This window comes from Callorhinchus milii, unplaced genomic scaffold, assembly GCF_018977255.1.
Source record: "Callorhinchus milii isolate IMCB2004 unplaced genomic scaffold, IMCB_Cmil_1.0 Scaffold3, whole genome shotgun sequence".
Taxonomy (NCBI): domain Eukaryota; kingdom Metazoa; phylum Chordata; class Chondrichthyes; order Chimaeriformes; family Callorhinchidae; genus Callorhinchus; species Callorhinchus milii.
Genome location: NW_024704744.1, coordinates 56,381,833 through 56,409,779, shown reverse-complemented (window position 1 = coordinate 56,409,779; position 27,947 = coordinate 56,381,833). Strand labels below are relative to the sequence as shown.

Genomic DNA, 27,947 nt, shown 5'->3' with positions numbered 1-27,947 from the left:
GAAAAATGGTTGAGCCAGGATACTTAGCTCATTTACGAAGTAGCTTGATACTGTGGCGGAGGGACAGAGGTGGGTGTTCTGGAAGGATGAGATCGAATGGGATGAAGAGATCACAAGACTGATTTCATCCAAATCAGTCTTATGATGTTGCTAACCTTCTTTGCCTTTCCTGCCTCAGGTGACAAGAATAGATGGGACTGCTGATAGCTCCCCATGCTTGAGGGCTACACAAAGGTCATTCGGATCTCAAAACAGCAACACAGACATTGTTTTCTACCGGCTAAGTATGCCTATTGAATGTGCTGAGGTGTTCTCCAAAATGCCCATTGGTGGTCTGGCAAACACCAATATTCTTCCACAGAAAAATGAGCTGGAAGACTTCGATGCCGACTCTGACTTTGAGGTTCTCCTGAAAACAGCACATGGACATCTTGCCTCGGCCACTGTGGAAAAAGAGAAAGAAAAAGAAGGTGCCAAAGCAGAGTTCAACAACCACAAGGATTATAACCAGGAAAAGCCTTCTCGCCTAAAGCAGAGGTGAGTGAGCTCAGGTGGTCATATCAGGAGTTTACATTTGTTGATCTCCATCCATTGATATCTCAGGTTTGAGCCTCATGTCTGAAGTCAGAGTGTGAGGATCTTGAAGTCGATCCGTTTGGTGATGGGGAGCCAGTGGAGTCTGGCCAGAACTTGCAATTATATAGTGGCCTTCACGTAACGTAACATCTTGGAGCATTGAATGTATATGTATATACATTACGTATGTACAAACATTTACATATATATTCACGCACACCTTTTTGCATTATATACACACGCATTATTTAATTCAGTTACTAAGCCCCTAAGGTCTGGAACTTCCTCATTCTACCATTCCATCTGATACACTCTCCATCTGTTTTTAAATATAACCTTAAAACCTACCTCTTTGACCATGCCAATGGTTACCTCTCCCTAATCCTTCTCCTTTGCTTGGCATCAGACTCCATCATTGTGAAGCGTTCTGGGAATTGAATCCTGGATTCAATTCCTGGCAGGGTGAAATGTTAGGCAAGTTTCTTTACTCGACACACCTCTGTTTACCTAGCAGTAAGTAGGAACCCGGTTGTTAGCCGATTGCCGGATCTCTTTTCCGGGGGTAATAACAAAAAAAATTGGTCACTCAATCCAAGACTATTTGTGGGACGCTGCTGTGCACAATTGGACGCCCACAAAATATAGTCAATTCACTTTACAGTGAAGCGCTTTGAGGCGACTTGAAGACGTAAAGCGCTATATCGAATGCAAGGATTATTATTATTTTTATTTTCCTACACGAAAGATGCTATATATGGAGTCCTGTAGCTCAATGGTTAGAGCACTCGCTTTGCAAGCAAGACACCTGAGTTCAATTCCAGGCAGGGCGAAATCTTGGGCAAGTTTCCTTACTCCACAAGCCTAATAATAATTACAAAAACAAAAACAGTAATAAATTGGTCATTTTCAATCCACGTCTGTTTGTGGGACATTGCTATGCGCAATTGGCTGCCAGGTTTCACCCATAAATATGCAGTCAATTCACTTTACAGCATATTCTGTGAAGCGCTTTGAGAAGTCTAGAAGACGTGAAAAGCGCGATATCAAATGCAAGGATTATTATTATTTATTATATATATGTACTCATATGTACACTATTTGGAAGGTAGCATTACAAACCATTATGCAAAAGAAGCACTGGTATGAAGGTGGCTATTTATTTACTCATAATGTAACCTGTACTTCAACTTCTCTTGTTATCGGTATGATGTGGTGTACAGTATTGAAAGGCTTATGCTTTTTCATTAGATGGAATCGGCATATAATGTAATTCAAAATAAATGTTTTGACACACTGATCAAATGCTCCATTTCAGGTTTATGTTAAGAAGGACAAAACCAGATTACAACTTGACTCATTCCTCGACACGCCTGACGGAGGAGGTATTGGCCGATGACCGGGACGATTATGACTTCCTGATGCAGACAAACACTGTAAGTTTATTGAGATTCGAGGATTGTGTTTGAACCATTTAAATTCATTTAGAAGTTTCAGGTTGTGTTTTGGATTTTGTTGAGTTGATTGTAACTTGTGCCTTTCAAATGTTCAAATGGAAAATAATCTTCACATCCAATTGATTATGGTCCTTTTTTTTAGATGATATGATAAAGCAAAGTATCAAATGCAAGGATTATTTTTATTATTTTACTAAATGGGTCCTGGATTTTGTTCAGAACATTACTTAACCTGCACAGGAAGTTAATGGATGCAGTTCAGTTTCTCAAATACTAATATTACAATTGATTTACACAGTTTATTCATTGACATGGTAGCCTGTATATGTTGTGATCTGTGCAACTATGCTGAAAATGACAGAGCAAGTTGTGATATAAACCGTATATAAGATAATTGGAGATAAAATTGTACTTAGAATTTTCCTAATTTTGACTGGCAGAGGAAACTGTTGAATGATAAAACAATGAGTTATCGTTTTAAATCAACCCACCTCAAGGGGTGGGGAGTGGAGAATTCTGAGCTTGTCGAGGCTCACACACCAATGCAGTGCTGGGGAAAAGTTGCACTGTTGGTAATGTCATCCTTTGGAAGAGATGTTAAATCAAAGGTGTTATCTATTCAATTGGATGTTGAAGATTCCATTGTGCTTTTCAAAAAGGTAAGGGAGTTGGCCACATATGCCTGCAACATTTAGTTGATAAATCGATTAGGGTATTGCTTTTCCTGGGAGAGCAATTTAGTTGCTCTTTATCTGGGCATTAACCAGAAAACACTCTGAATCTTTTCTTCTGTGAACTATTCCTATTCTTAAAATCTACACTCGCCCCTTCTCCTCTTGGGCTGCAGCAGAAGTTTCCATGGAAATACAAAGTAAAAACTGTAAATACTGGAACTCTCCAGTGAAGACAAACAGTGCGAGAAAGGAGGTGTAGTGTATCAGTAAACCAATGCATTGTACTGTAGAGTGTGGAAATATGGGGAGTGGGTGAGGAGGACTCACAGAATGAAGGCCTCTAACCCAAGAAAAATCAAATGCACGGCAGATCAGTCTGTAACTGAGAAATTGTGAAATTGCTCAATTTTTGCAGCTGACAGGCCAGCTAAGTATTTCTAGCATTGTCTGGTTTTATTTACGAGATTCTTAACTCTTGATCTCGGTTAGTCAGATGAAGCATGAATCCTCATATTGGGGCCATTTTATGACAGAGCCTGTGTTTACCTGCTTGACTGGTTGGACATAGTCATAACAGTTTTCCCATTGGCTTTGTAACAGTCAAACGTAATTGGATTTTCCTCCAGTCTGAGTTGTACTCAGATCCACAATACCAGATGTGGGAGAATGTGCAATACAACGACAACAAAATTACATTTAGAGAGAGCCTTTCATGTCGGGAGGACGTCCCAAAGTGCTGAACAGTCAGGTGTCAGAGCCCGAGCCTGGGGTAGGGGTGAGGGAAGGCAGAGAGGTGGGAGGGAGACCAAAGGCACGGTCGAAGAGAAGGGTCTTGAGACTGGCCTTGAAGGAGGAAAGGGAGGAAGTGAGGCGAAGGGACTGTGTTACAGAGTGTGGGGCAAAGGGGCTGAAAGCCCGGCAACCGATGGTAGGGTGGGTCGGGCAGGAGACATGGAGCAGGCTGGAGCCCACTGAATGGAGGGAGCGGGCAGATTGGTAGGGAGTCAGCAGGTTAGAGAGGTAGGAGGGGGCAAGGCCATGAAGGTGAGGATGAGGATCTTCAACTCGACCCTCTGGGGGATGGGGAGCCAGTGGAGTTGGGCGAGGGTGGGAGTGATGGGGTCACGGAGCCTGGTGCGTGCGAGTACACAAGCTGCAGAGTTTTGGATGATCTGAAGCTTGTGAAGGGAAGAGTTGAGAAGGCCAATGAGAAGGGAGATCCCGTAATCACCCAGAGTTGGCAAAGGTGTCAAAGGCAGTGGAGAGGTCAAGGAAGACGAGGAGGCAGAGGGATCCCTGGTCACACATGGTCAGAATGTCATTTGTTACCTTGACCAGAGCAGTTTCTGTGCTGTGGGCAGCACGGAAACCCAATTGGAGGGGTTCATGGAGAGAGTGAGAGGAGAGGAAAGAGCAAAGCTGGGAGGCAACAGCTCTCTCAAGGACCTTGGAAAGGAAGGGGAGATTTGAGATGGACCGGTAGCTGGATAGCTGTGATGGGTCGAGGGAAGGTTTCTTCAGGGTAGGGGTGATAATGGCTGTTTTGAGGGGGGAAGGAACAGTGCCAGATGACAGGGAGAGGTTAATGATGTCGGCGAGTAGAGGGGCAAGGAGGTGTAGCTGGGATTTAAGGAGAGGGGTGGGGATGGAGTCAAGTGGTGGGCTTCATGGAGGTTACCGTGTTGAAGACAGAGGAGGTGGTGACAGGTTCGAAGGTGTTGAAGGAGGGATGAGTAATTGTGTGGGGTGGGGGTAGGGAGGGGGTGGAAGTTGGGGGGGCAGTGGCAGCTGAGCGTATTCCCTCGATTTTGGACTCAAGGAAGTCCAGCATTTTTTTGCAGTGAGAGTCAGAGGAAAGTATCTGCGAGGCGTATCAGGGAGGGCGGAGGAGCTGGTTAGTGGTGGAGAACAGGAGCCTGGGGTTGCCCTTCGCCTGCAGGATTAACCTGGAATAGAGGGATGATTTGGCTGAGGTGAGAGTGGAGTGGTAGGTCTTGATGAGGTCCAGCCAGATGTGGCGGTGGACCGTTAGGCCGGATTTAAGCCAAGTGCGTTCGCCAGCCCGCACCTGGCCCTTAAGCGAGCGGAGGTGGCTGGTGAACCAGGGTGAGGATCGGGAATAGGAGGCACTTCGGGAGGTGAGGAGGCAAGGACGTCAAGTGTGGTAGAGAGGGTGCTGTGGAGAAGAGTGAGTGCAGCGAGTGGGTTGTTGCGAGAGGTCACCTTTGCATTTTTTTTTGCTTCCTTACCTATGCTTAGAACTGCAAGAAGTGAAGACTTGTGTTTATAACTGAGAGCAGTGAGTTATCTTTATCTTCAAAACCTACTTGAAAACTTACCTCTTTGACTACCCCATGGCCCCCTCCCACTTCACCCATGCTCAGCGTTCAACCCCACCACTGTACAGCACTCAGAGACGTTAGCCTATGTGAAGGGTGATAGATAAAAGCTCGTTGTTGTTACTTTATGAATCTCATCACCAGCATCCCCCTGCTGATAAACCTTCTTTGTTCTTTTTCAGTATTATTATTCTGTAAGAATATTTCCTGGCCAAGAGCCAACGAATGTTTGGGTCGGTTGGATTACCTCTGACTTTCACCAGTATGACACTGCCTATGAGCTTGAAAAAGTGCGCACCGTGACTGTGACCCTTGGAGATGAGAAAGGCAAAGTCCATGAAAGGTAGGATACGGAAACCATCAAGTTTCATTGCTCCACTGCATTGTACTGTAGAATGGCCTCTTGTCCAAGAAAAATCAACAGACTAATACACTTGCCTCCTGGCAGCCAGGGCCACAGCAGCAGCAACAAATTTGGGAACAGGTTGTCTGGTTGCCGTGTGAGTTGAGGAACATGTTGCAGTGTTTGAGGGATGGAAACCTAAACGGGGAGAAAAAGTTGGGAAGGAGGAGGGAGCGAGGAGAGACTGAATGAAATCACACATTATTTATAATCTGACTTGTTTTTATTTCCATTCTTGTTAAAGTAATGTTAATAATCCTTGTAGCTAACAGATGCATATAACATAAAAAAGATGGGTCAAATCTATGGATCTCGAAAGTGGACAAGCATTATAAAATACTTTACCGCCACAGACGAGGAGGTGATTAGTCTCAGAGGAGCTGCATTTTAGATTAAAGAATATAAGAATTTGCTAGGCGATTCAGGTTTAGAACTTGCGTTTTTAAAGACTTTCAAGTTACAGACAGTAAACACTCCCTTACCAAACTATCTATCCTGCCTGTCACCACCTCCACCCCCCCACCTCTTTTTGTTCAGGTGGAACCCATGTGGTCTGTATAAGTGCCCCCTATTCCAAAAGGTGTCCCACTGTCTGAGGAACCTGAAACCTGATTCCCTCCACACATGCCTTAGCCACACATTGGTCTGCCCCTGCCCTGAGTTTAGCATGTAGGTCTTCTGGTCTACTTCTATCTGTTATTTCTTCCCACATGGATGACCACGATTGATTCATCGCCTGCTCCCTTGAGCTTTTTGTCAACCAGGGACGTCAGATCCTCAAAGCTAGCACTGGTTTAACTCTAGGTTTTGGTTTGTCTTACATTGGAGATCTGATGAATTTTCTGTTATGAATAATTCTTTGAATTCAGCATCAAACGCAGTAACTGCTACATGGTGTGGGCAGGAGAGAGCACCAGCCCTGGACAAGGGCGCAACAACAATGGGCTGGAGATTGGCTGCCTGGTGGATACAGCCAGTGGCCTTCTGACTTTCACCGCCAATGGCAAGGAATTAAACACCTATTATCAGGTACGTCAGCAACCAAAAGCACTTTTATTCCCATGGTGTTTCTTTTTGTTTTGTTAGTTCGTCAACTTCAATTTTATTTTGGCCACAGCTTTACACGTCAATTTCTGACCGAAAAGATGAGCAGAGAATCTGCTTCTAGACCTCTCCCAATGATTGGATGAGCGAGAGAGAGAGAGGTCAATGAGCAGTGTCACACGCAAACTAATTTGATTTCTCTTACTGATAGCAAAGCACATTTACTTCTCTCCACACCTCCCCAGACAGCCACGGGGAGTCTAAGAACTCATATTAGGTCCAATTTGGGAGATTTCCAAAAGGATTTCTAGGTAGCAAATCACGGGTTTGTCACCGGTTGACCCTCTGGAGGAAAGCCAGCTTGTATGCAAACTTTAGGGAAGTTGAAACTGAAATCAGTATCTGATTCAGCGTTACAGAGGGTTGGCCGAGATACATCTGGGATTTGGGGATGCTTTTACACATATCACTATGTGAGGAATTGGAGGGGATAGTAAGAGACTCATTAATTTTTAATTCACCTTGGGAGACCAGAGCGCCAGAATTTACTGTCCCTCTCCAGTTGCCATTAAGTCAACCACCTAGTGTGGAGATGTAGGTCGGATCATGTAAGAATGGCAGATTTCCTTCCCTGATGGACTTTGATGAACCAGTTATTTTTTTACAACAATTGACAAACATTGTGGCCATTTATCTGGTACTGCCTCAAATGACCGATTTTTTTAAAATTCATATTAAGGATTCACATTACAGCTACTACCATCCCAGTGGTGCGAGATAGATCTGCACTGAACTATATGTCTCACTAAATTACGGCTTCCTGTAAAATTGACGGCCACTACAGTTTACAGTGTATCCTGCTCCACACAGCACAAAGTCATCTCCAGGCTGTGGTATCATAGTTTGACATCTTTATCTCTGGTTCAAATATTTTAATCATCACCAACTGCTTGGTCAGAGAACTGGAGGGAGTCATCCACTGCCCTTTAACTTCTGGGATCTGGTTTAAATCCAACTGGAACACATTAGACAAAGATCTCTTCTCTGATGGCTTGAAAGGGAAGTTGCTTGACTTAAAGTATGATAAAAGTCAATATTTTGCTCACAGACCAAAATCATACATGTCTTCTGGTTCTGTGAAATATGGCTAATAAATGAAACACAAGAAATCTTTCTTCCTCTGATTTTAATGAGCTGAATTATTTTTATGTGGGAAGCTATCTAGTACATCTGCAGAGTGCAAGCCAAGCTCCAGGTTGTTATTCTGCCTGGCCGGGGGCGGGAAAGAGGGAAATGCAATCAATTTTTGTTCAACACAACAGGTTTTTATTTTATTTGGGGTGGGGGAGGAGGAAATAGAACATTTGACAGAAAATGTGTTGGCGTTAAATCGTTAAGATTCTTTTTTATGTTTAAGTTGGTTAGTATTACAACTGAGAATTTGAGCTGTCAGCAGGCATCACTTTACCCACACAACTGCAGTGTAGATGTGTTCACTGCATTTATTCAGAGGAGGTGGGAATGGGCTGTGTTGGAAGAAGTTTTTGGGTTATGAATTACTTTGAAGCCTATAATTAAGGACACGATCAAGTGAAGCAGGTAGAGGCAGTGAGCCAGTCCCCTAACCACTGTGCTCTAAATTACTCAGGGTTATCCATTATCTGCAGCTCTCCAGGAATTTACAATTCTAGTTAGGATTGTTTGGAAAATAGAATTACAAAATGTGATCTCTTTGCAATGTAATTTGAGTATTTGCTTGAGTGCTGTGATTAAGATCAACAAACCACTATAACACCATGTGCAACACAATAATAATCCTTACACTTGATATGGCGCCTTTCATGTTAGGAGGACGTCTCAAAATTCTTATGGGTTATACTGCAAAGGGCAGTGACTTTGTGTTTTTGTAGGTGAACACGAGGGTTGAAACTGTTTTTTAGTTAACTCAGAACTCAGAGTGAACCTCCAGCAAATGTAGATCAATCGCCTTACTTGGCGACTGGATTCAAAAGTAACCAAACTGACCCTTGGCACTTATGTGATGTTTACTTTGGGTTCAGGTGGAACCGAGCACCAGACTGTTTGCAGCAGTGTTTGCACAGGCCACAAGCCCCAATGTGTTCCAGTTTGAACTGGGGAGGATTAAGGTAAGACCGGACATGCTTGTGGAGTTCGCTATTTGCTTCATAGCTCAAACAAGTGACTTGCAAGTCTGTGTTTCACCTTCGGAGCAAAGGGAGATGTTTTTCATGCAGTTTATTCAGTAAAGGGAAAAGGCCAGGAAAGGGGGAGTGGGCTGCGTGGGAATACCAAGTTTAGGGAGGGGGAAAGCAGCAGAATTCCTGCTATTTGGGCCCTCTGTAGCATCCTCTACTGGTATTGTATTTGTGAGGCAGCCAGGTGTGGATGGCGTCCATGGTGTGGATGGGGTCAGCGAGCAATTACTGCTGAGACTCACATGTGACCAATGGTCCATTGGACAGGGTACTGAAGGGCAATCAGTACCTGTGCAACTGCACCCCAGCAAGAGGAGGCCAGCAGAGAAAGGGCGAAGGGCAAACACAATTCTTTGTAATCTCTGAAAATTAGTTCTCAATACATGTGAAATTCTCACAGAGATCATGAAATTGCACAGAACATACTGACTGTATATCCGTGCAACCAGCTCATGTCGGCACAAAATAGTCAAAACTGATCCAAACTGTAAAATTAAAAATAAATAGAATCTAATTTGTGATATTTATTATTAAGAAATTCTATTTGTATTCCTGCGAGTCTGCAGGAAGTACAGTTCAATGTATTTCTAGGTATCAAGATTCTTTTATACCTGACTCGGACAGAATCCCATTAAGAAACTCCGTAAATTAGGTGTGAATGTTACAAAAATAACCTGGAGAGAATTTAGGCTTGACATCTCTCCAAAAGTTTACAGCATTGTCCAAACCCCTTGCTTACGTTACTGCCAGATTAATTATTTCCAGTTTCAGAGTTCTTCCAGCTCCAGGATTATTTTCCTTCTAAGCTATTTTGATGTTCAGTTGTAGCAGGAATCGAGGCGCCAGATTGGTGAGGAACAGCAATCCAGTAATGTAATCGAAAGCATAGAAAAGTTGCTTCCAGCCTAGCCTGGTGAATTCCACAGCAATTTCCAGTCAATCAACATTGTGGATTGTTGAGTTTTCAGAGTAGATGTTTCTGATCAATATATTTTGTCTTTTGAAATGCGTTCCAGCAGTGCCCTACCATTGAACAGTTGTCATGTGGTTCATTTGCATGACACTTGTGTTAATATTACTAATGATAAGTCTTGCAATACATTTTGAAATGGGATTAAGTATAATGTTCATTGACATCATACAGCAAATCATTGTTTTGATTTACTAGCCAATTTAACATGGTATCTGACATGAGGAATATTGAGTTAAATTGAGCACCATCTGGTGGTAACACTGGCTTTGCATTTTCAAACAATCCTCCCACAAGTCTGATTGTCTAAGATTATCTACACTCTTCTGGCCTGAACCAAATTTACAAAGAAACAAGGTTACAACCTTACCTAATCAATGTATCAACCTTAACTAGTACTTTGCAGGTTTTGGAAACGAGGAACACCTTGATGTTTATCAGTCCTCAATGTTTTAATGTTCAAAGCTTTAGGCAAATCGCTAATAGTTTATAGATTATTTTACTGTTTGTGGAAAAAATGTTTTCTCTTTATTTGTAAAATTCTTTTTCCCCATCCTCCAACCCAATCTGCCTTTCTTTGACTTTTCACTTCTCGGTAACAAATAACAAGCTTCCTAAAAGGGGCCATCCCACCCGTCTGTGTAACAGGTTCTGATAGTTCTGATGAAGGGTTGTGGACCCACAATATTGACTCGGTTTCCTTTCTGCATAGATGCTGAGTGTTCTCAGCGACTTCTGTTTTTGTTTCTGATAGTTGTAGTTATCTGAAGGTGACGTGTGCAATAATTCCAACAGGTTCTAGCTGATACAATGTCACTTAAGATGAGTTGTATTACATCAGGAGACATCTGAAGGCTTTCAATCTCAAGAGAGGATGACTTAATAATAATAATCCTTGCATTTGATATAGCGCTTTTCACGTCGGGAGGACGTCCCAAAGCGCTTCACAGAACACACTGTAAAGTGAATTGACTGTATATTTGTGGGCGAACGCGGCAGCCAATTGCCCACAGCAATGTCCCACAAACAGTCGTAGATTGAAAATGACCAATTTATTATTGGTTTTGGTTTTGAAGGGATTATTAGGCGTGTGGAGTAAGGAAACTTGCCCAAGGTTTCGCCCTGCCTGGAATTGAACTCAGGTCTCTCGCTTGCAAAGCGAGTGCTCTAACCACTGAGCTGCAGAACTCCACTTGGAGAAGACCTTGTAGAGTGATTGAAAAAAAAACAGAAAAATGCTTTAGGATGCAGCAAGTCAGTATAACAAGAGGACATACGTTTAGAGTTGCAAAGTGCAATTTGGGTACAGACACCAGGAAGGTGTTCTTTACCAAGAGGGTAATTAACAATTGGACCAGATTGCGAGGATGGGTGGTTGAGGCCAGGACACTGGACTCATTTGGAAAACAGCTAGATTCTGTGATGGCAGGTGGCAGGATGAGATCAAATGGGCTGAAGAACTTTCTTCATCCAAACCAATGTTGTGACTAATTGGAATAGGATTGGAATAAGCAGCCTTTTTCATTCCAAAAATATTTTTATGGTAAAACATTATACTGTAACCAGGTTTCACTACATCTTGAGTATGTTTCATTTCTTTTCAGAATGTAATGCCTCTCTCAGCAGGACTGTTCAAAAGTGAACGCAGAAACCCAATCCCACAGTGTCCGCCTCGACTCCACGTTCAACACCTCGCCCCCGTGCTCTGGAGCAGGGTACCAAACAAGTTCTTAAAGGTGGATGTCAAGCGTGTGAGTGACCGCCACGGTTGGCAGGTGCAATGTGCCGATCCATTAAAGTTTATGGCTCTGCACATTCCTGAGGAGAACAGGTTAGTTAGTGTTCAAATACCTGCCAACAGCAGCAATCTATATCGATTCACTGCTGCAAACTATCATGAACTGCACCCATAAAATCATACACTATTGCAGGCACAGAAGCAACAACAAGAACAAAATTACATTTGTAAAGCGCCTTTCACGTCGGGAGGAGTTACGGACCTGAGCAGGGGGAGAAGCAAGGAGATCGAAAGCACGGTCGAAGAGGAGGGTCTTGGGATGGGTCTTGAAATTCGCAAGGGAGGGGATGAGGTGGAGGGACTGCGGGATGGAGTTCCAGAGGGTGGGTGCAGAGTGGCGGAAGGCCCGCCCGCCGATAGTGGGGCGAGTGAGGCGGGGGATGTGAAGCAGGCCGGAGCCCGTTGAGTGGAGGGAGCGAACAGAATGGTAGGAGGGAGCAAGACCGTGGAGGGCTTTGAAGGTGAGGACCAGGATCTTGAACTGTATCCTCTGTGTGATGGGAAGCCAGTGGAGTTGGGTAAGGATGGGGGTGATAGGGTCGAGGCCCAACACGTCTGTGCTGATGTTTTTTCTCCACACACGCCACCAATTTAATTTCACTCTGCGGCTACTCCCAAAAACATGTTCTTCCTTCTCAAGCATCTGCCTGACTTTCTTTAAAATAGTTTAAGAACTCAACAACAGTTTGTGGCAGAGAATTCCACATTCTGGCCAACCTCTATGTGACGCATAGTTTTTTCAACCTCCCCTTCAATTACTTTTTAGCATTATCTAAAGTTTCTGCAGGAGACATCTATCACACTTAATGCAAAAAAGTTGCCACAGGCAACAATTCCTCATTGCAGGAGTGAGCATAATAGATAAGCAAACTGGCTTTTCACAACCCCCCCTCCATTCTGCTTAAGAACTGGCAATTTGGCTCACTGACGGTCTGGAAGTCTCCAGGCTTTGCCAGCAGTTCAGGCAACCTCAGCCAATTCTTTGTTCAAACAAAACTACAACACATAATTCCCTGTAATGTAGGACTAATTCTGTTTGAGAAAAGTCCAGGATGATAAATGTAGAAACAGAAGAGCACATTGATGCACTAGGGGATGCTCTAATACTGCATTGAAGCAAGACACACTGTGGAGGAGCAGAGGGACATTTATTCTGCCTGCCCAGCCTGACCTGTCAGTGTCTAATGTCGATGATTTTTCTACCAAAAGTAGAAATATGTTTACACCTTGACATTTCTGAGCAAAGAACACAGTGGTTAATCTGGATTAGCAGCGTCCCACAAACAGCAATGAGAGGATTGGCAATTATTTGTTTATTTACGGTATTTAAAAGAAAATTTTAGGTGAGGAGGCAGCATTGACTCGGACAGCGAGAGAACTTGGTTTCTTTGAAATTGTGACATGATCTTTAACATCCACTTGAATAATAATAATCCTTGCATTTGATATTGTGCTTTTCACATCTTTTAGACGTCTCAAAGTGCTTCACAGAATATACTGTAAAGTGAATTGGCTGTATATTTTGTGGGCGAAATGCGGCAGCCAATTGCGCACAGCAGTAACCCACAAAGAGTTGTGGATTGAGTGACCAAATTATTTTTTTTTAAGGGATTATTATCCCCGGAAAAGTAATCCGCTAATCGACTAACAACTGGTTCCTACTTATTGCTGGGTAAACAGAGGCGTGTGGAATAAGAAAACTTGCCCAACATTTCAGCCTGCTGGGAATTGAACCCAGGTCTCTCGCTTTCCAAGGCGAGTGCTCTAACCACTGAGCTACAGGACTCCAACTTAATAGGCAGATGGTACCTTGTTGGCTCAATCACTCAATACCATCACCAAATTTATATTTATGTAGCACCTTTCTCATTGGGAGAATAAACATTTAAACAACATCACCTCCAACAATGCAATGCTCCCCCAAGTATTGCATTAGAGTGCCAACCTGGACTGTGAGCTCATGTCCCGAGGTGGGGGTTGAATCCACAGCTTCTGAACCAGAAGTCGTTCTGCCTTGGGTGTAAAGAGAAAATCTTGGCCCACATTCTGATCTCTTTCACTCCATTGTAGCTTTTTTTTGAAAATGTTTATGTTGTTGTTAATGTAAGCAGCTCAACTCTGCTTTGATTCTTCGTGATCACTAGGTCTGTGGATATCCTGGAGCTCACGGAATATGAGGAGCTGCTGAAGTTTCACTACCACACCTTGCGACTGTATTCTGCGGTCTGTGCTCTGGGTAACAACCGGGTAGCACATGCCCTCTGCAGCCATGTGGACGAGTCTCAGCTGATGTATGCGATAGAGAACAAATACATGCCTGGCTTGCTCCGAACGGGTTATTACGATTTACTCATCGATACCCATCTTAGCACCTACGCCACCGCCAGGCTGATGATGAACAATGAATTCATTGTTCCCATGACGGACGAGACCAAGAGTATCACTTTGTTCCCGGACGGCAATCGAACTCACTCCGTCCCGGGCATAGGCCTCACTACCTCTCTAAGGCCTAGGATGCAGTTTTCTTCAACCAGCTTTGTCACCATCAACAGTGAGTGCTTTCACCACAGCCCTGAGTTCCCTTTGGACATCTTGAAGGCCAAAACAATTGAAATGCTGACTGAGGCCGTACAGGAAGGCAGCCTCCATGTTCGAGACCCCGTGGGCGGCTCCACTGAGTTCCTCTTCGTCCCTCTCATCAAACTCTTTTACACACTGCTTATAATGGGCATCTTCAGCAACGAGGATCTGAAGCATATTTTGCAGTTGATTGAAGCCCGTGTGTTTGCTGAGGAGATCGAGGCAGAAGAGAGCACGACAGTTGAAAAAGAAGCCTGCAAAGGTGAACTGAAGAGTGAAGTGGGAGATGAAGAAGCCAAAGGTGAACAGGTTCCCAACAAGGGGCTACTACAGATGAAACTCCCTGAGCCTGTTAAACTTCAGGTAAGGTCAATCAATGGAAGGAGATCTGGTCTGGATTGCTCAGGATTTTTTTTTTTTGACCCTTGCGGAAATCCATCACCATGCTTAAGAGTATCCAAACCAAGCTGAGATTTCCCACCTTCACATCGAAATTCCAGAGAGAGATTGTTGGAATGGAATGTGCAGTCTCTCCCTGGAGGAACGCATTCTGCTTACCTAATTCCACAAAGTATTGGGTGTACGTTGCTTTCTGGCAACCTTTCTCACTGCTTGTCCAGCTAAGACCATCCTACCTGTCCAGGCTTTGGCTTGCAGGGTTAACAGAAGCTGAGTGGGATGACTCCCTACCCCCAGTGACTGGTCTTCCTTTCCAAGTTCTGCCGATGTGCCAGGTTGGCTGTGCTGTCATCAGCAGGGAACTGATATACTGTGGACCTGCCTGTCTTGAGAACTGGATTACCAAGACCGCAACAGAGGGCTGGCTCGATTCCGCCATTCTGTTGCAGGCATGTCACCTTGGTGACAGTTCAGCTCCAAGGAGACCCCCACTTATTTCACAGGGATATGCTCTCTCTTTAAGACAGAGCCTGAATAAAAGTATTTACTAGCAATTCACAGCTTTGCAGAGATGGGCCACATGGTTGCCAAAATGGCACTCGGATGATATCAGCTACATTGGGCTGCATTGGATTAATTTAGACAGCAAACCCTTTGCCCTTCATTCTGAACTGTAGTACAGTTTGAGCATTGTGTTTCTTTTTATTTTAAGTTCAGTTTTTTGGTAGAGTTGTTACTGCCAATTCTCTAGTATGCATAAACATGGCAAAATGCATTTTTTTAAAAAAAAGGTCAACGTTCCTGGTAACTGGGAACATAATCTTTGTGTATTTTTGAACAGCCTTAATATTTTTGCACAGACTGATCTCCTATTCATCTTTTTTTTCATAGTCAAAGACAATGTTGTTGACCTTTAAGATGTAGTTTTTTATTGTTTGAAAATGTGTACTCATGCCCAGACCCTTGAAATTAATTGGCATGTCTTGATTAAAATGAAATGCACGACTCTGAGCTCCTTTGGCCCTCAGCAAACAAAACAAACAAAATGTTGCAGTTCAAGTGAGTGGCTTTTTCTGCTCAAGTAAATACCTTGTGGGCAAAAGGTTAATAGATTTTATAGCTGTTGCAGCGTAAGATTGTTTTCCCGGTAGCTACTATGTGTTCCATTTAAAGAGCCATGTGCAATTAATTACGAGTGCCCCTTGGCACATTAAATCATTATGTCATGTCAACAAAGTCCACATTTGAGTGAAAAATTATTTTTGTGGGCGAATGGCTGAATGGACTAGCCACTATTCGTGGTGAAACCATCCTTTTTGAGTATTAGCTAATTGCACTTAATCTGTAAAAGTCTACCACATTCCAAGGCTGCCTGCACGAACCTTGCACTGCTCAATCACCTGCTAATGGTGCCTTTCAGCAGGCATGGAGACAGTGAAGAAAACAACAAGAAGATTTCATTTATAGAGCGCGTTTCACGTCGGGAGCACGCCCCTAAGCTCATTTGTCTTCTAAAATATGCTGTTCTGCACTAGAATGTGCTGAGCTTCAGTGCACTGTGAGAAGATATGTGCCTTGTGCCAGTAATTTTCTCTCCCCCACCCCACAGCCCCACCCATAGTGAATTCCCTATCATAACCACATCATCATGGAGAAACAGTGCAGAATGGATGTTCGTATAGTGTGTAAACTCTGCACCCCTTCAAAATATCCGCCTCTGTCATAATTTTATTTTAAACAGTACAAATTTTACAAAATGATTTCCAAGAGTAATTGTAAATTGAGCACTTTTTTAAAATAATGATTTTCTGAAAAGGGAAGATGTTTCAATGTGCAACACTTGTAGAGATGATTTCCACAAACGAATATAGTGAAGAGAAGAAAGAGCTTGCATTTTTATAGTACTTTATCAAGTCAAGCTTCAAAACTCACAAGATCATGAGAGAGATCAGACGAAGAGGCCCTTTGGTCCATTTGATCTTATCCCTCAAGAATACTCACTCTCTCATCCTCTCATCACAGCATCAAGCTGTTTCTTAAACAAGTCCAGTGTCCTGGCCTCAACCTTCCTGGTAACCTGTTCTGGTCGTTAATTACTCTCTAAATAAATGATCACTGTCCTTAAATTGCTCTTTGCAATCCCAATCCTCTGTCCTCTTGATCTGCGTCTCAGTACATTGCTCTGAGGTTACTTTCTCAATCCCATTTAAAATATTTTATACTTGTGTAAGGTCCCCTCTGAGAAGTGTGCTTTCAAGACTGAAGAGCTCTGTAATTCTGTAGATCACTATATAGAACAGTAACCTTTCTATCATAGCTTATGAACAAAGTGATTAGATAGTGATCCTTTGATTTACAGGTACTTTAGACTAATTGATGAGAAGAGATATTGGCTCTGTGAACATATAACATTATTGCCTCATTTTCTCCTAAGATGTGCCTCCTGCTGCAGTATTTGTGTGACTGTCAGCTTCGCCACCGGATTGAAGCCATTGTCGCCTTTTCAGATGACTTTGTGGCAAAGCTTCAGGATAACCAGCGGTTCCGATATAATGAAGTCATGCAAGCACTAAACATGTCTGCCGCACTGACTGCCAGGAAAACCAAAGAGTTCCGTTCTCCACCACAGGAGCAGGTAGGGAGACCTGAGCAGTTATTTTGTGAGTTAATTCAATAGCAACTAACGTAGCTGTCAAATCTCACAAACTTTTGGTGCTTCTCACTGTTTTCCCCACAATATTTTTATTGATGCCTGCAAAGTATCCATTATTGTATGCCTTTTTTTGGTCAACTGGGTGTCTGACACTTGCGGAAACCCATCACCATGCTTAAGACTATCCAAACCAACAGAGTTCCTTTCATCCCACCTACACATGGAAATTCCAGAGATATTTATTGGAATGGAATGCACACTCTCCTTGGAGGGACGCATCTTGCTTACCTGGTGGACAACATAGCTCTGCATGAAATGTGTGAGAGTGCTGTCACCATCTTTCTATCTGTAGCGAATAAGCCAAATGGGCTGAAGGACTTCTACTATCCGTATCTCTNAAAAAAAATCAATAATATATACTATTTGATTTTCAGATTAACATGTTACTGAACTTTAAAAGTGACAGACAAGAGTGCCCTTGTCCTGAAGATGTGCGTGAAGAACTGTTGGATTTCCACGAGGACCTCATGGCTCATTGTGGTTGGTGTTTGTCAAGTACTTACAGTGGAATGGCTTTATTGCAACTGAGATACATAGTCAAGAGAATCAATTCTAAATGGTGTGACCCTGCCTATTTTTTTTTAGACCTGGTATTCATTTTGATTCAGAGGATTGCGAGCTTTAAGCCTCAAGTTGGGACTTTGAGCTCACAGTTTAAGTCAACATTCCAGTGCAGTGCTGGGGGAGAGCTGGAGGTATCATCCTTCGGATGAAATGTCTGCCTGTGCAAGTGCTCTTTGATGTCCCAATGCACTATTCAAAAAGAGAAGGGAGTTTCTCTTGGTGTCCTGGGGAACAATCCCCTAGATAAACAACAACAGTAACAAATTGCATTTGAGACAGGTCCTGAAGGAGGCAAGGGAGAGGATGATGTGAAGGGACTATGGCGTGGAGTTCGAAAGGGTGAGGGCAGAATGGCTGAAGGTCCAACTGCCACTGGAGCAGGCCAGTACCCTCTGAGTGGACAGGGCTATATGGAGTTAGAGGTCACAGAGATAGGGAAGAGCAAGGCCATGAAGGGCTTTGAAAGCGAGGATGAGGATTTTGAGCTCTATCCTCTGGCCAGGGAAGCCTGGCGAGGATGGGGGTGATAGGATCACGGAGCTTGGTGAATTCACTTTATGGCTGTTTGGGTCATGGCTGTGTCATTTCACTCTACAGTAAAATGTCCTGAAAACACTGGAATAATTTCAAGTGTGACAATGCATTTTATCAAATGCAAAGATTATTATATTATTTTATCAAATTCCTGAGTAGACATGAAGTTTGAGTTTGAATCCAAAACCTTCTGTTCCCACTGGGCTGCCTGGGATGTTAACACATAGAATGCAATTTCAGAACAGAAGGAAAAGAGTGCGTAATAAGTCTCTGATTTATGCAAGGGATTCACACGAGGTGAAATGAAATGAAATAATATTTTTATATGCAATTCCCTGTCATCTGTAATTGTTTATATGTGCAATGGTGAGAAAAGAATGATTGCAACCCTAATGCAACTCCAACCTGTGATGGGATAACTATGATAAAACACTGACAGAAACTATTGATAAGCCATCAATGCAGAACAACAGAGGCAGATGATTGACAGAATCAGCTGGAATTGAAGGGATTAACCAAATTAAGCTCATTAATTATAGTAGAATTATGACAGGCAAAAAATAAAGTAACAATGCACAGTGCACTTCATTGTTAGCTTGCTCAAAGGACAATTGCAGTGTGCTGGAAAATGATAACTGAAATACCCTCAGCATTTTAAAATGTGTATTTTTTTCTTTTGAATGTGTGGAATGTCTGAAAAGAAATTCTGCAACTTTGCAGTGCTGAGTATTAAAATACAGATCACTACTGAGACCTAACTTGTATAAGGATAGAACAATAACATGCATTTATATAGTGCCTTTTCACATAGGGTAAAGTCTTGGAGTGCTTTGTTTAGGCTGTCTGGAAGAAGAGAGTGTAGGTAGTCTCCAAAGTACTGAGTTGTAAGAACACTGGTCTGAGAGCTGTGCTGATTCAACATCACAGACGTTAATTGGATTCCTGCTTCATACGTGGACGGGAATCTTGATACGATTTTTCTTAATTGTAGGCGTGTGTGTGTGGTGGTGGGGGGGGTGGCAGGGAGGGAAGAGGAGGTGGGTGGTTGGACATGGCAGGGGGGGCAGAAGAAAAAATTAGTTGCCTCAGCAGAGATAAATGGAAATTGAGTGCTTGCATTTTGTGTGTTGCTGACTCTATCCTGACCATACTGCATAAATTCTGCTTCCATGCGAATGTGTAGTTTAACTAAATCCATTGTGATGTTAACCCAGGAATGCATTCAGCTTCCAAGTATGTACATTAAATCGATTTCCGGTCCCTTTGGCTGACCAATACGATGACAGTAACAGGAATGATATGTGTCCCAATCTATTAGAGCTGTAATTTTTTTTACAATGAGAAATAGTTTTTTTTAAGCATAAAAAGGAAATAACAGTGGAAGTAATTGGCAATGAATTATATAGAATTACACAGACTATGCAGCTTGGAAACGGGCCATTTGGCCCAAATAGTTCATATTTATACTCCACCTCTCCCCATCACTTCTCCAATAATCCTCTATTTTCTTCTGCCTCATGGATGCAATGTTCACTTGCTCTAACTTATTAAAGAACTGTGCTTTAGAGGAATTAATTTAACATGTATTTTAACTGTAGACCTTGTGGGTATTACTGCCAATCGTGAGAAAGACTTTGGATGCACTTTTAGTAAATATCACAAGAAAAAGACACATCTCAAATTATGGAACACCCACTGAAAATGCTTCCACAAGCACATTGTTCTTTCACAAGTAAACCAAGTCGACATTGTTGGAAATATCAATGTGAAGATTGAAAAACTCACTAAGGCACACAAATGAACAAGATTATACAATGTTGGATGTATTTTCAGTGGTTATCACTACCATATAAATGGAGGGGGATTTTAATAGCCAATTTATTTGTTAAGATTTAATTGCTGAACATGTTTAAATAAACACAGTGGACAGACCTGATGGCTTAGAATTGGCACATTTGAAACAACCTTACATCGGGAGTCCCCGGTTGTGGTTGGTGTTCCATTAGCTGTTAATTTGGCTGCGATTTTAAGTCCTAAATGTACCTGACATTTACTCTGTTTCAGGTATTGAGCTGGAAGAAGAAGAAGCCAGTGACAGTGACAGTGACTCCACAATTCGAGGCCGACTCATGAACCTGGTGGAAAAAGTGACGTACTTAACGAAGAAGCAGACGGAGAACCCAGTGGAGCAGGAGGCAAAAAATCCCAGTCAGTATTTGTTTCCCAAATGTGTTGACATGTACAGATGTAAACTTTAAGAACGTGTAGTCTCCTTATATTTTGCCTAGCGCTTCACTTTGATCCTTTCCGTCTAGTTTCTCCCGNTTTTTTCTCTTTCAACTTTCTCCCCTGTTCTGAAGCTATTTTACTCCTTCATTTAAAAACATTTGTTGGGATGAAGAAGATCCATTAACTCATTTGGTCCTATTCTTTCAGAATATTTACCCAGGTTTCTCTCATTACAGCCACAAGCTTTTGTCTTTTGAATGAGTACCCTGGGTTCCACCCATGTTTATTTTTGCTTAAGTAATGGCTGTTAGTATTACAGCATACTTGTAAAAACTCTCCACTGTCGGCATAAAGCACAGGATTTGGTACAGGGATTAAAAATGATTTTTAAAACATTATTGAAGCTTCAAGTTACACTCAGCATGGTACATGGTTGTGGAGAAACTTCAGGAATTTGTTTCTTGGCATATATTCCTATGGGATGTATATGTCGTAAACACTGAATCTGGGAAGTACCTTGTATCATGATTTTATATATAATTTGCATTCAACCTAACTTCCAACTTTAATCTTTCAATCTTAGCCACGCTGCAGCAATTGATCTCCGAGACCATGGTGCGTTGGGCCCAGGAGTCAGTGATTGAAGACCCGGAGCTGGTCAGGGCCATGTTTGTCTTATTGCACAGGCAGTATGATGGCATTGGTGAGCTTGTTCGTGCTTTACCAAAGTCATATACAATAAATGGCGTGTCTGTGGAGGATACAATAAACTTACTCGCTTCACTGGGCCAGATCAGGTCCCTACTGAGTGTCAGAATGGGTAAAGAAGAGGAGAAGTTAATGATCTGTGGGCTTGGGTAAGTCAACATCATTTATATAGTTCAGACAATTGTACAACGTTGATATGGAATGAAAATGAATACAGTATTTAGAAAAACAATATGCCAAGCTGGATTGGTTTTCAAATATGTGCAGCTATTGAGCTGATTGAAAAACAATTACTTGTGCATTAGAGAGCCTCCTTCCTTTAGGAGTTATATTTTCACTGTTATACACACACAGTATCAGCCCTTCTTACCGTGTATAGAGACAGTGGACTCTATACATAGCCCTTTTCTCCACACGGTCATTCTCTTTGTGTCCGCCTCCCTCTTTGTGTCCACCTCTCTTTTTCTGTCTGTTATTTATTCTGTTTTTTTTCTCTTGCTCTGCTGTGGCACTATACTTCATTGTTATTGTTATTATTATACTATTTAAGCATTTGGATAGAGTTCTATCTTATTCGGGGTGTGCTGTCTGGACAGGTATTTTCCACATCGTGTAGATGTGTGAGACATCTCCCAGCTCTGTGGATTGTGGGGGAATTGGGAAACTACCTCGATAAACAGAAGTTTTTGTAATTTGTTATGAAAGGAGTAGCTTCCTATTCCTCATTTTATTCTGCTCCTGAAGGCAGTGTCTTATGCTGTTATATGATTCAATGGGCAACTTTCCAGTACCTAGTTCAAGTGCTATTCTTAATGTGTGTGTCGAGGCAGAAAGTCTTGACTTGCTGTTTGACTGAACAGGGTATCACAGTTGAACTAGTCCTATTCTCAGCTGATATACAACACATTCAGTTTCCAGCAACGGTCTCCAGATAACAATTGGATTGGGAATACTGTCTGATTTAAAGAACCATCAGTCCAGGAGTGCTAAGGCCAACTGTAGCAACCCAATTGCTACCCTCGTTAAAATCAGTTATGTGGGAACAGACCTGGAGGCAAACTGCTGCATTTTTGGCTCATTGCTTCAATCACCTTAACCATTGCTTCAACAAGTCTACCATTGCTTCAACAACTTTGATCATTGTCTCAACAAACCTAACCATTGACTCAACAGCACTAACCATTGTCTCAATAACATTAACTATTGTCTCAACAACTTTAACCATTAACTGTTATCTCAGTAACCCTAACCATCCCTTGCTAGTGAAACATTCTGCTAATACATGTGTTATAATCAAGCTGTTTTTTCATCTAGGGACATAATGAATAATAAAGTTTTCTACCAACATCCCAATCTAATGAGGGCCCTGGGGATGCATGAGACCGTGATGGAGGTTATGGTCAATGTGCTCGGAGCAGGAGAATCAAAGGTAGACATGGCTGGATTAATTACTATATTCACTGTATGTATAAAATAAGCAAATGTGATTTGAGTTAAAAAAATATAAAGGTAGATTAAAATTTGCCCAATTAAGAAATTATGCAGTTCAGTATTCAGGATGTGCCTTAGAAAGAGACAAAACAATATAATTCTTGTTTCAAAAATACTCGGTGATAGTATTGACCAATTGGATATAGGGACATTATATTGTGAAACAACCTTTCTATTTCTTCTTGTTAAATCGAAAGAAAACAATGTCTGAATAAAACTGGTTAAAACTATAAGGCTTAGAAAATAAGATATTGCAAAATATAAAATAAATTGAATTATTTGATATGACTTTCTGCAATTCAAAATATAATGTTTTGTGTTTAAGTAGGACTTAAGATACATATCTTGCAGCGATTAGTTGGAATGTGAGATACAATGTCTTGTAACTCGGAAAAGACTTTCTAAAATACACTGACTTTTTTTTTGTTTGTTCAGGAAATCATCTTCCCAAAGATGGTGGCCAACTGTTGTCGTTTCCTGTGCTACTTCTGCCGAATTAGTCGACAAAATCAGAAAGCTATGTTCGACCACTTAAGCTATTTATTGGAAAACAGCAGCGTTGGACTAGGTAAGCAGTCAGATGTGGAAGCTATCTAAGATCCTGCTGTTTTATTAAGAATTAACAGATGCTCACACCATGAAACGTCCTTGAAAATAAATCTGAAGGAATCATAAATTAGAGTTAATAAATTATGTAAATCACGAACATTTAAAATAAGTGCTTGAAAGTGTTCATCCTATGTGAAGAGTGTTATGCAACTGCATGTTCTTGTTGAAGTAATGTAATATATTTACTTCTGTCAAAAACTAGTGAATTGCTGATGATGCAGTTATTTATCTAGAAGACGTGAAAAGCGCTATATCAAATGCAAGGATTATTATTATTATTCCTCCAAGTATGGGATTTTCATTGATTTCTTTTAGCACTGAGTGTAATGTGTAACACTGTTTGTTATTATATAGGCTTTTTTAGAACTTTTGTTTAACATTTTGATAATAGTGGTTAATATTAAATAGAATTAGATCTGGGGAGGTTAATGGATTGGAACATATTTTCAACTCAAGAGATTTTGGTTTGATCAATATTCAGCTTGATGGACTTACTGATCCTCTCGCTGGCATTAAGAGTCCTACAAGAAATGAGTCTCAACAGTTTCAACTGGATTCAAATCAACAGCACACAATTTGGCACAAGTTAGAATCCAAATGCCACAAGGAGACTGGTGTGGAGGATGGAAATGTCACAGTGGGGCAGTGAGGCTTTAGTTCTGGCACAGGGCCCAGACCTAACATAAGATTTGAATTTGGGAATAGTATTGAATTGATGACATAAAGTTGCATTTGGCCTATAACTACACAGTCACTACAACAACAAGATTTCATTTATAGAGCGCCTTTCAATACCCTTCACAATAAAAATGCTGGAAAATGCTTTGAGAAGTTTTGATTATGTGATTATTATTATTATTTCACACGGGAAATTTTTAACTTCTGTTTAAATAATCCCTCAAGAAAAAAAACAATAATAATTTAGTCACTCAATCCAAGACTGTGGGACACTGCAATGCGTAATTGGCTGCCACGAATATACAGTCAATTGACATTATAATATATTCTGTGAAGCGCTTTGAGACGTCTCGAAGACGTGAAAAGCGCAATATCCAATGTAAGGATTATTATTATTTATTATTATTATTCCTAAAAGAAACCCCAAAAGCTTCAGATGATTCTTGGTGAGATAGCTTTGAAGCAATTAAGCAGGCTTTAGAGATTGTATGATACACAGACATTTGATAACACAGCATTAAGCAATAACAAGTGAAAATCATGCAACCTAATTCTGGATTTTACTTAGGCTTTTGAAAAGAACTATTTTTGTAAAACTTAAATTTTCTATTGGATGGAGGAGATCGGGGGTGGTGGTGGGGGGGAATGTTTATTAAAAATTGCAAAATTCATAAAAGATGTAATTAAAACTGAACTGTGAGATTCCTCCATTAGTTGTATCAGCAAAGCCAAAGTTTGGATTGCTTATTACGAATGGAAGGGGGAATTCCATACAAATGATTTTGTTTGCTGCATGAATCCAAACAGCACTCCTGACGTTATTTGCTAAATGTGCCCTTTTGTTTTCTTAACAGCATCTCCTTCAATGCGAGGCTCCACGCCTTTGGATGTTGCTGCAGCATCTGTGATGGACAACAATGAACTTGCTTTAGCATTACGAGAGCCTGACTTAGAAAAAGTAAATATCAGCATGGTGACAGAACACGCTGTGGCTTTTCTTCACATGTTCCAACATTGTATATCTTACAGCTTGTGACGTTTTTAACATGCTTCATGTATATCTGATCATGCCTTGCATGGCATGATTGTTGAAAATTAATATTTGAACTACACCAACAGGTTGATGTCAGCACATAGCTCCTGAAGTTGTGCTCAGTGAGTTAAAATTAGGTGATAGGGTATCATTTTGATTAAAATAGTAGGTTTTCATAGAGCTTCAGCTCAAATATATGACTTATATTTATACTTATGACCTGTGAAGACATGTCAACTTATTTAAAGGAAAAGTGCATGTTAGCTTCGAATCGCTTTTTACAATGTGTTTTTGAATAGTTTGACACATTTTCAGCATAATATCTTTGAAATATTTCAAATGGATAAAACTGTTCTGGAAATGATTTCACCATTGTAGATACCCCAAACTTTCTTCTTGAGCCCCCCCACATGAAAGGAGAATGACACAGTAACAGTACAAGCACTTTGGGACATCCTCCTGATATGAAACACACCATATAAATGTAAAATGTTGTTGTTGTTCAAAGGGGCATTACTTCCTGGAAAAATGCATGTCAGTATTTGGGGGGAAGCAACTAATTATTGCGGTGAAATTTTCTGTAAGTGATGGGATAATGTGCTTCAATGCAATAATGTTGTTCTAACAAAAAGAGAATTGTGTCAAAGGCTATTTCATGAACCAGTCGCTAAGAATCTTGATCTTGCTCAAGACTCGGCTGACGTATGATGTGGTTTCTTTACTGGATGTGACTTAGATATTTATCTGATAATTGAATGGACATAAAGCCAGATAATTCCCATTGCAGCCCAAAGATGCGTTAGATATTTTGCTGTTTTGTTTTACAGGTTGTTCAGTACTTGGCTGGGTGTGGCCTGCAGAGCTGTGGCATGTTGGTTTTCAAGGGATACCCGGATATTGGCTGGAATCCTGTGGAAGGGGAACGCTACTTGGATTTTCTTCGGTTTGCTGTCTTTTGTAATGGTATGTCTCTCGCCACAGGAGAACTGAGCAAAATATGTGAAGGGGGAAATTTTCTCCTTGATAGTACTCATGTAATTTGTCAGAAGTGCTGCAATTCTCGTGAGGGACCAAAATACATATTTTCTGGAAGTTGTGTATGAATCACACGATTCAAAGAGTGGAATATTATTTTTGATGTCCTGGATATTTCTACAAGCCTTTCTGCCATTCACTGCTGTTTCAAGAGCTGCTAAATGGCTCAGAGGATTTCCAGGATGAATTGCTGCTTTCGGAACATAGGAAAACAGGAACAGGAGGAGCTTGTTTAGCCAATGAACCTGTACTACCAACTTATTAGATCTTGGCAGATCTTTTAATCCTCATGCCCTGCCTTTCTGCCATATCCCTTGATATCACTACTACCCAAATTTCTGTCTCTTTAAGAGGTCCCCATTGATTCCCCCTCTACAGCTTCCTGGGGCAGAGCAATCCACATCTCTGTGTGAAGAAATCCTTCCAGACCTTAGTTCTGTCTTAGTTCTAAGGAGAAAATTGGTGAGGAGGGAGGCTGGGAATAATTGGCACAACTTGTCATTAAAAATTTCCTTTTGCTGACTTGTTAAAATAAAAATGCTTGTTTAATTCGATCCCTGAGATGAAAGGAAACAAGCTACATGGACTTTGTTGAATCTGTAAAAAAAAAAACTTTTTAGTGTAAGTTGTCCAGAACAATCTGATTGATATAAGGGTGATTTCTGTATGAAACATTCAAGCCAGCAATGGAAGACTGATGTGCAATGTTGCAAAAGGGGGTCAAATTTGCGATCTTCGGATAAAGATTGGGAAGTGCTATTTTCAGCTTCTGTTTTGGATTCATGGTGTTGCTTGAATCTACAGGTGAGAGTGTGGAAGAGAATGCCAATGAGGTAGTGAGGCTGCTGATTCGTCGCCCTGAGTGCTTTGGACCAGCCCTGCGAGGAGAAGGTGGAGATGGGCTTCTAGCTGCCATGGAGGAAGCAATAAAGATCTCTGAAGATCCAGCGAGGGATGGCCCTTCACCAACTGATGACTTCATTAGAAGCCTGTAAGTCCAACTCCTTGGCAGAGTGTTGTCTCTGAGCTCTCCAAGAGACTATCCTGTCATATATAAATGCAGGTGGTTGTTGTTGGGGCCCATTTGAGACATTTGCTCCTCATGGTTATTGTGGTTTATTGCTTAAACCAGCAGCGTGACATTGCTATCCAAACTGACAGATGAAAGTTTTCTGTCTTTTGTTGTGTGATAAATTGACCATTTTGCTTCATGGCGGTTGGTGAGACATTGCTGTTCACAAATTTGTCTACAGGTTTACAGCAATTTTCAGCAATTAACTGTGAAGTGCTTTGAGATATTTTGACATTACAGGTGTCAGCTCAAATGCAAGAATTTTATTATTGATAATAAGAGTTATAATACAACATGGACCCTTAATTTGGCATTCAGTCAAATGGGCCGCAGGATGGCTTAAGTGGACAATTCAAAGTACCATAAAAGTTCAGCAGGAGATTCTCCATTGGGGTTCACTGAGACTCATTGACTGGGTTATGTAGGTAGGGAGTGTTGTTCTCGCTGTGCTGTACCTGACCGAGCACTGCCTGATTCAGACACTGAGTTCACAGAGCGGAAGCATGTTCCATTTCACAGCACACGTATAGAAAGATGAAACAGAGACACTTTCAACATAGAGTTCGCTATTACGAAGTCACTATCTTAATTTACTTACCCCTTTCTCCAGCTCTTTCTTCACACTCCTAATTTTACTGTACAGATGTTTCTCCTTTTGAATAATTCCAGAGGCTATTGGGGAGAAGCTAAATAATATCCCTTACATTTGATATTGGGCCTTTCGCATTGGGAGGACATCTCAAAGCACTTCACAGGATATACTGCAATGTGGAGAGACTGTATATTTTATAGGCAAATGCAGCAATTTATATATGGCAATGTCCCAAA

At 41.5% G+C, this 27,947-nt stretch overlaps 1 protein-coding gene and 1 non-coding gene across 2 annotated transcripts in view; one reads left to right on the top strand and one right to left on the bottom strand.

The window, feature by feature from the left end:
- Positions 1–27,947, top strand: part of ryr2a (ryanodine receptor 2a (cardiac)) — a 373,023-nt gene that overhangs the window by 241,494 nt on the left and 103,582 nt on the right. Inside the window, 16 exon segments of the mRNA XM_042333111.1 lie at positions 179–537; positions 1,892–2,009; positions 5,226–5,386; positions 6,316–6,475; positions 8,551–8,637; positions 11,281–11,507; positions 13,619–14,417; positions 16,888–17,088; positions 17,541–17,646; positions 20,329–20,472; positions 21,077–21,350; positions 22,516–22,630; positions 23,128–23,260; positions 24,834–24,937; positions 25,840–25,975; positions 26,852–27,038. Coding sequence (XP_042189045.1) covers positions 179–537; positions 1,892–2,009; positions 5,226–5,386; positions 6,316–6,475; positions 8,551–8,637; positions 11,281–11,507; positions 13,619–14,417; positions 16,888–17,088; positions 17,541–17,646; positions 20,329–20,472; positions 21,077–21,350; positions 22,516–22,630; positions 23,128–23,260; positions 24,834–24,937; positions 25,840–25,975; positions 26,852–27,038 — 3,311 coding nt within the window.
- On the bottom strand, positions 13,188–13,260 carry trnap-ugg. Its single transcript has one exon. It is a non-coding gene; the product is annotated as a tRNA-Pro (tRNA).